Source organism: Pogona vitticeps, chromosome 3, assembly GCF_051106095.1.
Source record: "Pogona vitticeps strain Pit_001003342236 chromosome 3, PviZW2.1, whole genome shotgun sequence".
In the NCBI taxonomy this organism is placed as follows: domain Eukaryota; kingdom Metazoa; phylum Chordata; class Lepidosauria; order Squamata; family Agamidae; genus Pogona; species Pogona vitticeps.
This window is the reverse complement of record NC_135785.1, coordinates 173,081,209-173,098,984: the sequence shown is the minus strand read 5'-3', so window position 1 is coordinate 173,098,984 and position 17,776 is coordinate 173,081,209. Positions and strand designations below refer to the sequence as shown.

Genomic DNA, 17,776 nt, shown 5'->3' with positions numbered 1-17,776 from the left:
ACTTAGCAAAGCTTGCCCCATGCAGAAATCTTAACTCTATCAACTCTAGGCTACATCTCACATTCTTTCCCCTTGTGAAACCATCTAGCCAAAGCTAAGATGAAGTGTGCTTTGAGCAACCATCTGGACTAGAATTCATTTTAAGAAATCAATAATAAAGAGGGGTTCTGAGAGAAAATTCATGAACCTTTGGTACTGATTATAAACTAAAAGAAACAAACATAAGAAACTGAAACAGCTTAAGTTTTACACTCTAAAATTTTTTTTAGCAAAACAAATTAAATAAGCAAAATAAAGTTAAAAAAACAACACAGAGTGTTCAAAAGCCTAGGTATCTCTGCAGACCCCGACAGCTAATCACTACAGGTTTTCCAGAAACCAAGTACGGTATATTGCTTTAACAGTTCTCTTGCTGCTTTCTGTAGATGGCATAAAACCCCAGTTGTTCCTGAATACTCAAGAGATTTTTCACTAAATTAATTCCATGACCAATTAACAGAAAAAGAGTAAAGGTTGTTTTTAGCACTCTGTGAGTGGAAGAAACAAGCAAACATGATAGAATGCCTGATAACAGTAACAGTACAACAGAGTAACACTTGCATCGTCCAACGTTGTTTCTCTCAGTACCAAGAAACCCATTAAGACATTTGGAATTTATATTTAAGTTAGATCGAATCAAGAATGTTTTTTTTATCAAGCAGCTTACCTCTGTTCATTTTTGTTTTGGCTGATTCAGAAAAAATATGAAGGACCACAAGTCTTTCAAGAGATACCTCTCACTGTCAAACAGTTAAGTAGTAATAAAAGCAAAATGCTGGTGTTTACGAGTTCACATGAAAGAATTCTGAAGTAATGTTGCTCCCATCTGATTTAAAAGGCACAACCCTCTTCTTATAAACAGTGAGGCATCATGCTATGCTACTGTGCTTCTTCTCAAGTGTATGCACGATATTGCCTTAGGGCCTGCAAATGATCCCAGTATTTGCCTCTGAATTATTTCACTCAAAGGAGAAAGCACCCTATCCTGAGTTGCTAGGAAACAGAGAGGGAGTTCCTGACCTGAATTCTTAGTAGAGTTTGATGTTGCCCAGGAAGCTTAAGGACCTCCCTAGTTCCTTGGAAATAAAATATACACAAACCTGTGCAATTCTTCAAAATATGTGAAATCCACAAAAGCAAAAATCAAGCTTATTACAATCTATTTACAAAAAAAGGAGAACAGAGAAATGATTAAGGGATTTGTTCATTAGCTTTTAGAAACTCTTAGAAAAAAAGCTTTCTAAGACAAAAAAATTTGCATGTTTTAACCATGTGTGGTATTTTTGTGCTTCTCAAAAAAAAAAAGCATAGCACTTTTTTCTAAATTCATGATGAACAATTGATTGTGGTAGAGGGGAGCTCTGCAAAGGCCACAGCTCCCTTACTCAAAGTAATTTGCTAACACAGACTGGAATTGAGACAACTTACTTTCATGGGCTACAATTCTGAGACCCTTCTAGAAAGCATACATGTTGGCCATGCTGGCTAAGGCACTCTGGAAACTGTATTCCAAAATAGCAACTTTTCTAAAACTCTGACATAGATTCAGTTTATTCTCTTACCTCCAGATTGGCAAGGAAGAGTGGCAGATTTGACATCATGAAGTGATCTCTAACTTTCTAAAAAATATTAACTTAAGCAAAGTACCATGGACTGTAACTGAATTTATTTCCAGTTCATCAAAACAAGACATAATGTCCAAGTAGGCAAACTAATTCATGCAGAACTATGGTCTTCAGAAATCCATGCAACATACTTTTATGATAAGAGACTACCCAGATGTTCTTTGGAATAATACAATGAAAGAAAAGGCCATTGGCAATTCTGGCATACCATCTACCAATTACACAGCTTATCCTAAATTTGTTCTCTAGACAACTTTAAATTCTTAAAGTTACTACAGCTCAAAGAGTTTAAAATATATAATTGATTATAATGTGAAATGTATGTTATAGAAATACAATGTATTATAGAAACATATTACAGAAATATGTTTTGGAATATGTTTTAATCTATGTTCCATTTTGATAAACATACACATCTGAAGCCTCCCTTTAAAGCGGTCAACCCAGAAGTTGTATTTGGTATTTATAAAACTGTGACTAAAAATAAATCAAAGCATTTGTAGGCACACTATTGCACATTATAGAATTATGCAGCGAGCTGCATACTACAAAAGCAATACATAGCAGGCCCACTGAATCAGCTGGAATTTGGTGATTCATCTCCTCTGTTACATTCCATTGATTTAAACTGGTCCACTTCAATTGACCACAACTAAAGTACAGTAGGTCCACTCGAATCCATGGAACTTACAGAGGCTTTGTCTCACCAAATCCTTTCTCATTCACTGGGTGTACTCAAGTGCAATTTACTAGGCTAAGTAACAGGATTTCAGGCAGTATTGCATAAGTTGTATTTTTCCCCCACAAGCTAAATATGTCTTTAGGGTTGCCAGCTTTCCCGTTTGAAACTTCAGCCGCTAACTGCTATGCTTCCCCAGTTCTCCTGGCAAGAACATAATCAGAAGATAAACAGTGCTAGAAGCAAGACTGATGTTTGTCTGTGAGCTGCTTTGTATGTGAGCTTGAGCATCCATCTCCACTTCTCAGTTGGCAACAAGCTGCACCTGCCTGGATGCCTCAAACTGGCTTTTCCTTTGGCTATGGGTTACCACATTATCTGGTTAGTTGGGTCTTACTGGGCCCATTTTATCCAGATTCCTCTGTGCCCATTTCTACAATGAGCAGGGAAGAAGTAATTCTGACCCTCTTCTCAATCTCTGTTTGCCTCCACCCCTGTGGCATCATAAGGATCAAGCTCATGGCAAGGGCCCACCTCCTAGTTTCAGGTTTTAGCTTTGAAATCTTATAGAATGGGGTGCTACTGATCTGGCAACAACATACACCTCCCATGAGTTTCCGATACATTCCTCTTGGAGAAAAGCATGTTCTGTTGATTAAGAATCACAGTTCTAGAAACTGCCCAAATAGAAGTACAACACTTGCTATCCCCTTTGGGGACGTGGTGGCGCTGTGGGCTAAACCGCAGAAACCTGTGCTGCAGGGTCAGAAGACCAAGCAGTCGTAAGATCGAATCCACGCGACGGAGTGAGCGCCCGTCACTTGTCCCAGTTCCGCCAACCTGTTCAAAAGCATGCAAATGCACGTAGATAAATAGGGACCACCTCGGTGGGAAGGTAACAGCGTTCCGTGTCTAAGTCGCACTGGCCATGTGACCACGGAAGATTGTCTTCGGACAAAACACTGGCTCTATGGCTTGGAAATGGGGATGAGCACCGCCCCCTAGAGTCGAACACGACTGGACAAAAATTGTCAAGGGGAACCTTTACCTTTACCTATCCCCTTTACTCTTCAACAGGACAAAGTATTATTAAATCCTAAGATTCTAAATGTTGAAGAAATGAAAATTAATTTTTCAAGGCAAATTTAAGAGTAACTTTAAGAAAGTTTGTTTTAAAAACTCTTTTGTTTTTATATCAAACTGGATACGATCCGTATACGTAACTGAGATGTGATATTACCTATTCATATTTGAGCATAAACAACAAAGAATCCCGTGACACCTGGAAAACTAACAACTTTTGGTAGTTTTTGTTACAACAGAATCACACCACTCTGTGGGCAGTATCTGAGAGCATATGCCACTGCTGAATTATTGAGAAATCTCTTTGCAGCATGGATCCAGAATAAGCCATGTGTAACATTGATTCCCCAAGTGATGAAATGTAACCAAGCAACACTGCTTTTTTAAATCTATGTCTATTGTTATTCTAACTTAGAAAAAATAGCCTCTCAGTTGCCACAAGAGTAGCATGGAAAATCTGCCAAAGCCAAGCAGCCTAGCTAAAAAGATTCCATCATTCTCCTGCCTTCACAAAACAGATTGTAAAATGGAATTTAATAGAACATGTAACAGAATGCCTCATAAAAACAAGCATATCTTTGTTTTTCCACATAAGTATCTTTACATTCAAAGTAATTCTAATTTCGCTGCCTTAAGTAGTCAAGAGCAATGAATTATTCATTGAAATGATGAGACAGAAATTGACTTGATTAGTAGATATTATAGAAAAGCAAATGATATTCATGCTTTCCTGTACATTTTGACAAGATGATTAATTCCAAACAGAAGTTTCAAATTCTATCCCACTTCTAAAACAAAAATGCACAAGCAATAATACAATAAAACACACATCATAACACAAGCACAAGCCAACAATGAAACCAGATAGTTTAAAAATAATTTAGTATTACATGAAATGCTAGTGATTTGTTTGCATCATTCCCACAGAAGCATATGAATTCTGTAACAGTGCATGCTCTAAATTCTGCATGATAAATTCAGGCACAAAATATACACATAATTTTTTTCAGCATGCAAATTTATAAAAGTAACAAGTTATCCTCATTCCTCTTCATGTATTCATAGACAACATGAAAAGGTTGTAAAAACAGGACTACTTTAAACTAAAGAATTTTATTGATTGATTGATTGATTGATTGATTGATTGATTGATTGATTGATTGATTGATTGATTGATTGCATTTATATGCTGCCCATCTAGACATAGTCTACTCTGGGCAGCTCACAACATACAAGATAAAAACAATTTAAAATATATACAGTTTTACATTTAAAAAATGATATAAAATACAATATCATAAATTTACAGTTTTAACAATTAATTTAAAGCAAACAGTCCCAAGATGGCAAGAATCAAAAGAAGAGAAATAAGAATGACTTAATTGACTGAAGAGAAGGCCTGCTTGAATAGCCAAGTTTTCAGCTGGCAATGGGCTGATAAAATGCCCAGCAAGGGTGCCAGCCGAATTTCGGTAGGAAGGGTGTTCCACAGCCGAGGGGCCACCGCCGAGAAGGCCTGATTTCTTGTTTTTTCCTTCCGAGCCTCCCTCGGCGTCAGACCCCTCAGCCGTCCCTCCTGGCTGTGTCGGGTGATTCAGGTAGATCTGGGTGGGAGAAGACAATCTGCCAGGTAGTGAGGTTCCAAACCGTTTAGGGCTTTATATATAATCATTGACACTTTGAAGTCAACGCGGAAACGGACGGTCAACCAGTGCAAAGCAGCCAGAGTGGGGGAGATATGTTGTTGTTTTCTCACCCCACTCAGAAGCCTGGCTGCCGCATTCTGGACCATCTGAAGTTTCCGCGTCAGCCTCAAAGGTAGCCCTATGTAGAGTGCATTACAATGGTCTAATCTTGAGATTACGAGCTCGTGGACTAGAGTAGTGAGGGGGCCCCCCTCAAGATAGGGTCACAGCTGGGCAATCCGCCATAGATAGAAATGGGATATACGGCATATGTGAAATGTGATTCCATGTATCCTCACCAAAAAGTACAGATGTAAAATTTCTCGGAAGTTTGAAGATGGGGGGGCAATATTTTTTGTTGGTGGGAGAGGAATTTTTGGGAGAAATAGAAAGATATATAATTATTTTCCTATCAGACATGAATTTAGTTCACTGCTTGGCAACATAGGATGCTTCATTTGTAACTTAATTAGCATATTATATCATAATATTTGCTATTTAATGAATTTTAAAAAATAAAAAGCTTGAGTTTTATACAAAGTTATGGATATACCTTATATGAAAGAGAAAGCTGAAAATTGCTGCAGTTAATGCTATTTAAGCACATGCATATTTTTCACAGCTATACATCTGAGAAATCAAAAATAAAAACAAAGCTGTACTTATTTTTCTGTGACCAAACACAAAACAAAGACAGGCTAATCATTTTGAGGGAAGCATGTGATGGAATGAACAGATATTATTTTCCTCTATTACATAACTCTGTAGTTAGAGTATTCACTTAAGGTTTCCCAGATTTCATTCTTACTTAAGTGAGATTTTAATTTAGAATTGTGCAGTTTATTGTTGTGGACGCAAGAAAAACCAAATCAAGCAAAACAGAGAGAATGAGAAAGGTACTAAACCAGTCTAGTTTCTTTTGCAATATACACCCCTGATAAGGTATTTATTATGTCAAATAAATTATTTCACTGTTCAGCAACATCACAGAATTTGCTTGCTTCAGTCCTCTTCATAACGCAATTTTCAGGGCAACCATTTTCTAGAATATTGCCCTCAAAAACATCTTAACAATCTTCTCAGTTTCATACTAATGACTTGTGAGAAAAACTACATATTAAACACTCTTCTGTTATTGATTCTAAAGAACAAATAAATTTAAAATTAGGGATCAAATCAAGTAGTGAGTTGTAACTAGAGTAGGGCTGTTAAATCAATGGAACATACATCCTGTAGGTGCTGAGTCACCAAATCCCCACTAGTTCAATGGGGGATTTGGTGCACCACTCTAATGGAGACTTACTGCTGGATTTCAGCCTATATGAAAGAGCTAAGGAACACAAGCACTACATTAGTTTTCAAAAGCAATACAGACACACAGGCACCCACGAGTGGAAGTTTAGAATGATTAACAGAGAATTTGTTCCGTTGGTGCTTTTTTTTTTTACATTAAACGGTATGTCAGATGTGTTACAGTATCTCACAATATGAGAAATGCAGAACATTTTTTTGCAGAACATTCTGCAGCAGGGAGAACGACACATGACTCCCAAGTGTCCTGACCTCTTTTTGTAACCTGCCGGATTTTGGCAACAAAAAATGGTATGTCTTTAAAACATGTTAGGAGTTCTAAATGTGGATCTGGAAGAACTTTTGAGGGCCATGAGGTCTTCCACCTGCAGTCTAAAGGACCTCAGTTCACAGTTCTCCCACCTCATTCTGTATGGTGTATAGAAGACGACTTCTTAAGTGTTGTTGAGAAGGAGGGGAATTATCCACTAACTTCAAAAGCATCTCACTTGTTTCCCAATGAAGCTGAGGCCATGCAGGAAAAGGGCCATCCTATGTAGCCTTGGGCAAACTGCACAGTCCCAAGGAGTCCCCAAGGCAGGAATGATAAAACACTTTCAGAAAACCCTGGAAAGGATCACCATATGTTGGAATTGACTTGATGCTATGTTGTTGTTCTTCACCTAAATGTTTTATACTCTTAAGAGTAAGAATCAGTGTGGTTATTTTAACTTTTTCTTCTAATCTGATAATTAAACAGAACTGCCTGTTTAAGGCAATGGTGACATATAGTGATCCAACAAGCAATTAAGTTATGGAAGTCTTACTCTTTCACACAAGGAAGAAATTACTATACAATTTTTAAAAAATCTGAATGGTCTCCAGTTATGGGTAACACATAAATTTTAAACAAACCAGACAAGCATGGAACTATTTTAATCCCTAAATAAAGAAATCCCTCAAGGGAACCTAATTGTAGAGAATGCAGCAAATGATTCTATCTGGCTAACTGTAACACCCATCTGGCTTCTACAAAGAACCTTTAAGAAAAAAACACAGCACAATAATGCAGCAGATCTGTATGATCAGTTAGCAGTTCAGAAAGCAATCTAAGCTTTTCTTTCTTTCTTTCTTTCTTTCTTTCTTTCTTTCTTTCTTTCTTTCTTTCTTGGCGGTGGCTCCTCGCCTCTGGAACAACCTGCCTCCAGAGATTCGCGCGGCTCCCTTGCTGGGTATTTTTAAGAAACAACTAAAAACATGGATGTTTAGGCAGGCCTTCCCCCCAACCCCCAGTTAATCCCTGACCTCTCTCTTGCTTTCTTTACTATGTTTTTCCCTTTTCCATCTTATAGAATTTTTAATTGTCTACAAATTCCTTTTTATGTATATATTGTTTTTGTATTTTGTGTTTTTGTGTTGTAAGCCGCCTAGAGTGGTCAGTATGACCAGATAGGCGGGGTATAAATGGAATGAATGAATAAATAAATAAATAAATTTCTTAATACACCCCTTAATATAAGGATTCTCCTTCTCCTCTACTATTTATCTTCTAACTAGTAAATTTTAATATGAAAAATAGTTCATAGTGGTATATGCTGTCAGCTTCTTAATGAGCCATACTCTCTTTGTGAGTCTTGAGAACATGGTAGCTGCTTTCCCAATGCGTTTATCCAGCTCGACATCTAGGGACAGAGTGTCAGAGATTGTAGAGCCAAGGGACACGAAGTCATGAACAACCTCCAATTCTTGTGTGGAGATGGTAACAGAGGGAGGTGAGTCCACGCCCTGGCCCATGACTTGTGTTTTCTTCAGGCTGATTGTTAGTCCAAAGTCTTGGTAGGCCTTGCTAAAACGATTCATGAGTTGTTGGAAGTCTTCAGCAGAGTGGGCTGCCCCCCCCCAATAGAAACCACCTAGCTTCAATAATCTATGCCTTGGTAATTTCCATCTTAGATCATTACACTGTACTCTATATGGGGCTTTTCCCAACGTTTTTGGAAGTGTAATTAGTGCAGAATCTGTAGCCAGACTCATCATAGGGACTGCAGGTATTTCAGCTCAACTGCATTGGTTGTCAATATATTTCTGGACAACTTAATGGACCACAGAATAATTTAAAGTTACATTTTTAACGTATAAAGCTTTACATGACATAGATGGGATATCTTTAACATGAGACCATCACGTGAAGATTTCCTCCAAGTACCTTCTCCAAGAGAAGCTAAGGAAATGGTGACATAGGAGAGAACTTTCAGTTATACTTCTCTGTCCAAGAAGTTTTCTACCCAGCATTCTTGCTATACAGTGGGGCCTCGCTTAACGATTGCCTCATTAAATGACAAAGCTGCTATACGATGACTGTTTTGCAATCGCTTTGGCAATTGCAAAACGATGTTTTAATAGGAAAAATCCGATTTGCGGCAATCAGTTCCCTGCTTTGGGAACCAATTCTTCACATTACGCCGTTTTAAAAACAGCGGATTGACTGCTTCAAAATGGCTGCTCGCTGTGTAAAATGGCTCCCCGCTGTGTTTTTGTACAGATTCCTCGCTTTACAGGCACTGAAAATGGCTGCCCCTATGGAGGACGGTGAGTTTTTCAGCCCATTGGAATGCACTGATCGTCATAATGCGAAGAATCGGTTCCCGAAACAGGGAACCGATCACCACAAAGTGAAAAAACCCCATTAAAACATTGTTTTGCGATCGCAATTGCAATCACAAAAACATTGTCGTGAAGCGGATTCGTCGTTATATGGGGTAATCGTTAAGCGGGGCACGACTGTATATAGCTCAACATGGGGAGAATACCTGGTACACTTATGAAAGGTCTTGGAATAATTAAGGAGGGCAGGACTTACACCTAACTGCAGCAAATGCAGGATAGTTAGTCTTAAAGTGGATTATTTAGGCATCCTGGTAGGAGGAGGTGAGATACAACCTCAGAGGAGAAAGTTTCTAAAATTACTCAGTGGTACCACCTAAGGACCAAAAAAATAAGTGCAGCAGTTCTTGGGCTTGGTAGGATACTACAGATAATTCGTGCTGAAATTTTCTTCTATTGCAGCCCCCTTAATATACCTTACTAAAAAGAGGGCTGGTAAACTAGTACAATGGGGTGAAGCCCAAAAGAAAGTCTTTCAAATGGTAAAATCTATAATATGTGAGTTTGCACCAGATTTCAACTTTCCCTTTGTATTTTTCACTGATGCTTCTGACAAGATCCTAGGAGCCATTCTAGCTCAAATATACAATGGGGTGCAATATCCTGTCTATCTAAGGCAAAAGTTAACCACAAGGGAACAGAAATACAGTTGTACCTCGCTAGACGACGACCTCACAAAACAATGAATCCGCATGATGATGAGGTTTTGGGATTGCTATAGCGATTTGCAAACCAGTGATTCCAATTAAGAATTCCCAAGGAGGAAGCAGATTATAGGAGAGTGGAGATCCCACCTAAACCTTCTTACTGGGGAGAGGCCGAGGCGAAAGAGTGGAGGAGGAGACTGAGAGAGGAGAAAGACCGAGTGGAGAGAGAAAGGAGAGAAAGACTGGAATGGAGGGTAAGGGAGATGAAGAGAAGGAGTTACAGGGAGAATCCTAGGAGAGTTGAGACCTGCACAAGGAGACCGTGCCCTTGCTGGAAGGCCCACTGGGGCAGACCGTAAAAGACTGGGTCCCCGCTGATTTACTGGGGCCATGGAACTATAGTTTTGGAAAGCCGTTCCTGTTTGAAGATTGGAAGCCCCTTCCAGACCCATCTGCAGAAGGAGAAAAGACTCATAATCATGCTCCAGACACTTGTTTATTGTTAAATACACCAATAAATCTTTCATCTGTTTCAAAGCAGCAAAAATTGGCTGATTTCTTTGAACCAAATATGGAGCCAAAAGTCGAACCTTCACAGACTGGAGATAGAAAAGAGGCCAACATGAGAAAAAAAGGTTTGGGCAAAGACAGAAAAGGCACAGAGGAAGAAACAACAACAAGAACACTGGATGGAGAGTAGAATGTATGAGTTTCTAACCTGGCTGAAGCTATCCAATGTCTGTGTAGTTTGGAAATAGAAAGTGGAGGGACACTGGAACTGAATTTACTTATTGTATGTCCCTTTAAACTGTACCTTGGCTTGTTTTGTGAACGAGTGATCTGGTTTGTGTTGATTTTTATATTTCAAATATTTAGCTATGGGCTTGGCTGAATCAGTATTTGGAGAGAGAAAAAAGAGCAGCATGAACAAATTAATGGGAGGAAAGGAAGCTAGAAGGCACTGATATACAGACTAGGTACTGGACGGAGTAGAGGCTGAGTGAGCAATGAAGTAGGAGGCAAAAAATATTCCAGCATGAAAAGGGTGTGTGTTGCAGGGAGATAGAGCACTTAGGTGGAGGATGAAGGTACTAATAGGCTTCTAACCTGACAAGGTAGGGTAATGTTACTAGTATAAAGTAAAGGAAAATGAAATGGGAAGCTTATACAGTGGTGCCTCGCTTAACAACGTTAATTTGTTCCAGCAAAATCACTGTAGAGCGAAAACGTCGTAAAGCCAAATTTTAAAAGCCATTGAAATGCATTATAACCTGGTTAATGTATTCCAATGGGCTAAAAACTCACCGTCCAGTGAAGATCCTCCATACGGCAGCCATTTTCGGTGCCTGTATAGCGAGGGATCCGTCCCTAAGCACAGCGGGGAGCCATTTTGAGCACCTTGTGGCCATTTTGAAAACCCGATGATCAGCTGTTTTGATCGTCGTAATGCGAAGAATCGGTTCCCGAAGCAGGGAACCGATCTTCGCAAAGCAAAAAAAAACCATTTAGACCATCGTTTTGCGATTGCAATTGGGATCGCAAAAACACTGTTGTGAAACGGATTCATCGTAATACAGGGTAATTGTTAAGTGGGGCACGACTGTAGCTAGTTTTCATGAGAAGAAAGTTAAACGAGAAGTTTCTTATGAAGATCAATGCTTCATTTTCAATATATTATTTAAGAACAAATACAGTGGTGCCTCGCTTAGTGATGTTAATCCGTGCAGAAAAAAATCGCTGCTAAGAGATAACATCGCTAAGCGAATATAAAAGGCCCATAGAAATGCATTAAAACACGATTAATGCGTTCCTATGGGTTAAAAACTCACCTTTAAGTGAAGATCCTCCATCGGGGCGGCCATTTTCAGTGCCTCTTAAGCGAGGAAACACAATGGGCGGCCATTTTGTTTACCCAGCAGCCATTTTGAAACCACCGATCAGCTGTGCGAAAATGAAGGCTTTGCGATGATCGCTTCCCTGCGATCATCGCAAAGCGAAATTTCCCCATAGGGACCATCGCAAAGCAATCGCTTTTGCGATGGCAAAAAGTTCATCGCTATATGGAGCAATCGCCATGCGAGGCACCACTGTACATTACAATTTACTTTACCGTTTCATTTCAAAAAAGGAAATTAATATTACTGCAACACAAGTAGCAAGGTTTTGTTTCAATGCCAAATCAGTACAGGATAATTTGCTCTCTGTTTAAAACTTCAAAGAAACCACACAATCTCTCTTCCAGTTATGACAAAGCTAGAGTCAACTGCAGGCACAAATTTTCATTCTTTCTCTGCTACTAATCTAATCTCCACTCTTTATGAATTGCTGGCTGGGATTCCTACTCAAGAATTTGCAAATATGCAAACTAATTTGATCTTCTGGAAGGTCAAAAAACAAGATAATCTGCAACTCAATAACAAATGCTCAGACAGGACAATAAAACTCCACCAATATTTTCTCAGACGTCAAGATATTATTGCAGTTCATACTCCAAAAATGTTATATTTATTTTCTAGTATAACTCAGATCAAAGACACCATTTGCTTAAAAAAATGAAAGTTCTTGAATCTTAGAGGTCAATCTTTGATAAACGGCTGTCACTTTCAAATCTGAAACTGTTTTCAAAGAGCAACCTTAGAGAAATTAAAACAAAAACAGATTTTTGCACCAGTGCATAATTTTGGATTCTACAAATCTTGCATACTTAATAGACACATGTTTATGGTATACATTTAACAAACGATATCAACTCACTGACTACATTTAGTGTCCTCAGATAAAGCTTTTCAAGCATTATAAAGCTACACAGTTATTTATTTATTAATTAAATTTATACCCTGCCCATCTAGATCAAAGTCCACTCTGGGTGGTTAACAACGATAGATAAAAATAAAAACAATGTAATAGAAACAACAGTAATAATATAGTTCAAGATGGGAAAATAATCAGGTAATGACAGGAGGAAAAGCCTGCCTAAAGAGATAGGTCTTAAGTTTGCTCTTAAAAGCACCCAGCGAGGGAGACAGACAGATCTCTGGGGGCAGACTGTTCCAGAGTCAAGGGGCCACTGCCAAGAAGGCCCGGTTTCTTGTTCTTTCCCTCCGGACCTCCCTCAGCATTACGCCCCTCAGCCACCCATCCTGGCTAGAAAAAGTGATTTGGGTAGATCTAGGTGGGAGGAGGCATTCTACTAGATATTGAGGTCCTCAACCGAATGAATGCATTGTATCAACTCTAAAATGCATTTCTAACATGAATTTTGGAGATATATTCAGCATATGTATATGTGTGTGTATGGATAATACAGTTGTTGTTACAGGCTTTCAAGGCAGAACCAATTTATAGTGACCCTCCTGGGGTCTTCAAGGTAAGTGAAATATTTAAGGAGTGGTTTTACCAGTTCCACACCCCCAGTGAGCTTCTGTGGCTGGGGAGGAATTCAAACACAGGCCTCCTGAGTCCTAATCTCTAACTATTCACTACACCAGCCATTCTCACTCTCTTTTTTTGCCTTGGCCAAGAACACAACATGAATGAAATATAGACCAAATCAAGATTGTATGAAACACGTAACGAATCTTATAAGGTGGTGTGTGAAGAACTCTTTCCAGCCTGTGACCTCTTTCAAATGTGCCCCTGTTGAGAATGTTTGCACTCAACTGCACTGGGTATCTTCAATGCCATTATTAATAATAATAATTAAGTACCAGCATGTCAATTCTGATTTATGACTACCCTTTTCAGGACTTTCCAGGTATAGAATACAGAGAAGTGGTTTATCACTCCCTTCTTTGGGGGACTCTCTGGGACTGTATACAGTGGGGTCTTGACTTAAGAACGGCTCGAGTTAAGAACATTTTGACTTAAGAACCACTCTCATAGGAAAATATTGACTTGACTTACATACTTAGATTTGAGTTAAGAACTGAAAAATACCACGTGGGAGGCAGGGAAAGTGCAAAATTTGAACTTTCCGTTAACTGTTGGCCAGTGAAAAGGGTGCCTGTCTGCTTCCTCACTCCTCCCAGCGTTTAGAGAGTGGATTGGGAGACAGTCTTCGGACTGCCTGGTACTGCCTGGACTGTATTTTCCCTGCCTTCCCTGAACCTTTCTTGACCTAAGAAAAAAAGAAACAAAATATCCCCCTCTAGTGGTCGAAGGAGGAATAGCAGCTTCCCATTAATTTCTATGGACGGAAAAGAGCAGATACGGATCAAATGGTTTTCAATGCATTCCTATGGGAAATGGAGATTTAACCTGAGAACTTTTTGACTTGAGAACCACCTTCCAATACGGATTAAGTTCTCAAGTTAAGACCCCACTGTACAGCTTGTCCAAAGCTAAACAGGCTGGCTCTATCCACAGGAGGCAGAGTGAGTGGGGAACCCAACCACTGGTTCTGCAGCCAGATACCTACGTCACTGTGCTCACATAAGTGTGTGTGTGTGTGTGCATGTGTGCACGCATGCATGTACACACAGTGCCCTGACATAAATAAATAAATTCATGGCGCGTCTTGGGATTCCGGTGCCTAGAGTAGTCCTCACCCGACCAGATAGGTGGGATATAAATAAAATAAATAAAATAAAAATAAATAAACTGCTCTGACACACCCCCCCCATGCATGTCTAAAATCATTTGAACTTCAATCCTATGTTAATACTTACCTGAGATAAAGGGACAGTAAATTCAGGAGGGCATTGTCTCTCAGTAGATATGTATAGAACTGTACATTTTACAAAGATTTAGGCAGTCAACATGGATAATAAGTGGTGAAAGTTTTTGTCTTTATTTATTTATTTATTTACAATATTTTTTAGTCGCACCATTGCCAGTGGCTTATTCACACATTTAATGTTGGCTTGGGGGCTATTATTAGGATTCTAATAGTTCAGGTTATATTAGCATAAAAGAGGCACCTGTGAGTAAAAGTTGAAGTTTAATCCATCCGGAGTAAAATACATCCTGTCCTGTGTGCAGCACTTGGTTCTGTTTACAGAGATATAAACCAGTGGCTGAAGTGAAAAAGAAAACATCCCTTATCACGTGTTAAGGGCCCTAATGGTGAATATGAAAAAAGAAAGAAAGAGGTGATTCGAGGAGAGTTAAACTGCTTTAAAGTTTAAGCAAACCACACGTCCTTGGGGAGCATCTGAGGCAGACGACTTCTCAGGGGACTCCTTGGTCCACAGCTTCCTGTTCCTAACAACTCTTGCACGACGGAAAGTCTGCACACTTACCTGAAAAGGTTCAAACTAACCGGGGTTTAGTCCGAGGGTAAAGGCCTGGGCTGCACAAGAGGAAGTCGAAACAGCTTGCAAGCCCGGGTTAGCTGGCGGGCACTCCTGGCCTGCGCGCCCAGGCGCTGATCCCGGGGAGCGGGGAGCACCCTTCCCACAGGTAAGCCGACCACTTCTCCCTCACCCGCCCGCCTTGCCCTTCGGAGCCGACTCCAGGCTCACGAGGGTGCGGGTCGCGCTGCGGCGGCGGGATCCCCCGGCCGGACAAGGGGCGGCCAGCGGTCGCTGTTTGTTGTTGGAAGCGGGAAGAGAGACCGGGCGCCTCAGGCACCTTGAGAGGGAACGAGGAGCAGGAGGCGGAGCGCGGCGCCAAGGGAGACTCCGGAGGGAGGGGAAGCCGTCAGGAGCGGAGGTTGGCGCTAGCCTGCCAGCCAGCCAGCCAGGCGCGTCTTGGGATCCCGGCGCCAAGCGCCTCTGGCTTCGCCAATGGCAGAAATGCGCCTATAGTTACAACCCTATATAGACTCCTTCAGTGGCACTTGCTCCGGGGTAGACGTGAACCGGGCGGAGTCGTCAATGGGGCTAGGACCCTCCAAAGCCCAAACAGGTGGCAACGCGAATCCTGCCCCAACATCCACTTCTATTTGTGCCGTGAACGTAACCCCCACCCTTTTAGCATCCAAGTTGTAAGTCCCCGAGGCCCCTCCGGTTCCCGTTCGAAGGTTATAAACTTGGCAAAGCGCCACGGGGAGCTTAAGGGGCCTCCCAAGCAGCCACCATGTTGTGGCATGAACTTTTGCGAATATTTTGTAGCGAGGAAGTGAAGCGGGCTCTGACCTGTTATAGTACATTTCTCTGCATTGCTAAAGTGCTTTTATTTGCTTTCTAATGTGAAGACAGAAAGTTGAATCTATCGTTTCCATTTGCAGGGGTGTCGCTTCTTCTTTCGATAGTACAGTATTTTAACATTAGGTAAAGGTAAAGGCTCCCTTTGACATTTTTTAGTCCAGTCGTGTCCGACTCTGGGGGGCGGTGCTCATCCCCTTTTTCAAGCCCTAGTGCCAGGGCTTGTCCAAAGACAGTTTCCATGGTCATGTGGCCAGCGTGACTAGGGAACGCCGTTTTACCTTCCCACTGAGATGGTACCTATTTATCTACTCGCATTTACTTGCTTTCGAACTGCTAGGTTGACGAGGAGCTGGGACAAAGCGACGGGAGCTCACTCCGTCGCGTGAATTCGATCTTACGACTGCTGGTCTTCTGACCCTGCAGCACACAAAGGCTTCTGTGGTTTAGCCCACAGCACCACCACGCTCCCAAGCCAACTACACCAGAGCACAGAGTGCTGTCCTCTGAAAATGCCTGCCACAGAGACTGGTGAAACATTAGGAAAAACAGAACATGGCCAAAGAGCCCGAAAACCCCACAACAGCCATTAGATCCCAGCCATGAAAGCCTTTGTGAATACAGTATTAGAAATCTTTCAGGTAATCAAAGTTCATTGGTCTTAGCTTATCAGTTCCCTGATTACTTTGTTTTTCTTTGTTTACAGTTTCATAAACATATCACCAACCTCTTTCTAGCCAGTTCTTTTTATCTCATCAATTCCCTAACCAGTTCCTAACTCATCCCTATTTCTGACTCCTTCTCCTTCAGCCAAGCCTCTTATATCCATTGACTCCAGCTCTCTCATAGGCTCATGCAAATAAGCTCTTGAGCATGAGTGACAGGGCCAATCGCCACAGTAAGTATTTTCATTTTCCCTTATCTGTCTTACCTTGGTAGGCTGCATCCCTCAGTGGCACCCCTTCTGAGCAGGCCCCAACTGCAAGAAAGGTATATTTTGGAAGAAAGTATAGACAGGGAAGCTGAAAGAAGCAGGGTTAATTGCTTCCACTCACATAATTATTTCTTCTAAAAATGTATTGCACCCTCTCCAGTTCACACAGAAATGGGATTGTCACAAGGAAACAAATTTAATTCTCCCTCCTGTGGTCACAAACTAGTTCGGTTTCAGTTTTCTGAGGAGTGATCCATAGGCTTTCGAAGCCTTAGGCACATGGGGACAAAACGCAATGATACATTCTTTAAGTGGTGGTGTTCCCTTCTGTCTCTCTTTCCCCAGAAGGATGTTGTGTCTGTGGGTGTTACTGATGACACCTTTGTTTCCCAGCTTCCTCCCTGGGGACATTGAGTTGTACTTACTGCCCCGTCCAAGGGTATTCCATAAAGACCCATTCCCATCCTTCCGGCAGGTCAGGCTGATCAGTGCTTGTAGCCCTTCCTGGAGTGGCTCCAACTGGGACCACTTTCCTCTTTTTCGTCCCTCTCTTCCTTGACTTGCTGCTATGAGCCCTCCCCTTTACACCTTCCTCTCCTTTTATAACCTCAGGATCACCCTTCTCCCTTTTAGATCCTTCAGTCCATGATTCTCTTCCCTAGCCCTTTTCCTTTCCTGAAGGTTCCCCATCTCCTAGATCAGGGGTCCCCAACTTCCAGTCTGTGACCCGGTGCCAGTCCGTGGCATGAGCCTGACTGGGCCACAAAGACATACCTCCCACCCCACCCTCTGCATGCACTCACCCCTGCAAAGGCTGCTTGTGCCTGCGCGTGTGCTCCAGCGTGCCCATGCACATGCCGTGCCGCCGTTTGTGCATGTGCATGAGTGCAAGTGTGCCAAGAAAAGTACCACTCTGGCATTTGCGCAAGTGCACAAGCGTGAGCGTGCACAAGCACCACTTTTTGTGCATGTGCATGAGTAAGTGCGTGGCCATGCGAGAGACAGCGTGCACTCTCTGGGGGATAATTGGGGTGGAAGGCATGG

The 17,776-nt window shown here is 41.3% G+C and overlaps 1 protein-coding gene across 8 annotated transcripts in view; it reads right to left on the bottom strand.

Annotated features, from left to right (window-relative positions):
* CRACDL (CRACD like) overlaps positions 1-17,352 on the bottom strand; it is a 72,375-nt gene extending 55,023 nt beyond the window's left edge. For 2 of the 8 annotated variants that reach the window (XM_020805626.3, XM_078390322.1), the window contains exon 1: positions 707-1,045. Coding sequence is in view for 1 of the 8 variants with exons in the window: in XM_072994472.2 (XP_072850573.2) it covers positions 17,158-17,180 (23 nt within the window). In the remaining 7 variants the exon portion in view is untranslated. Of the gene's footprint in view, positions 1-706; positions 1,046-14,631; positions 14,657-14,952; positions 15,104-16,525; positions 16,562-17,157 lie in introns of those variants that run through there. The other 6 variants (XM_072994472.2, XM_072994476.2, XM_072994473.2 and 3 more) reach the window with 6 other exon arrangements.
* Positions 17,353-17,776: the final 424 nt, after the last annotated feature.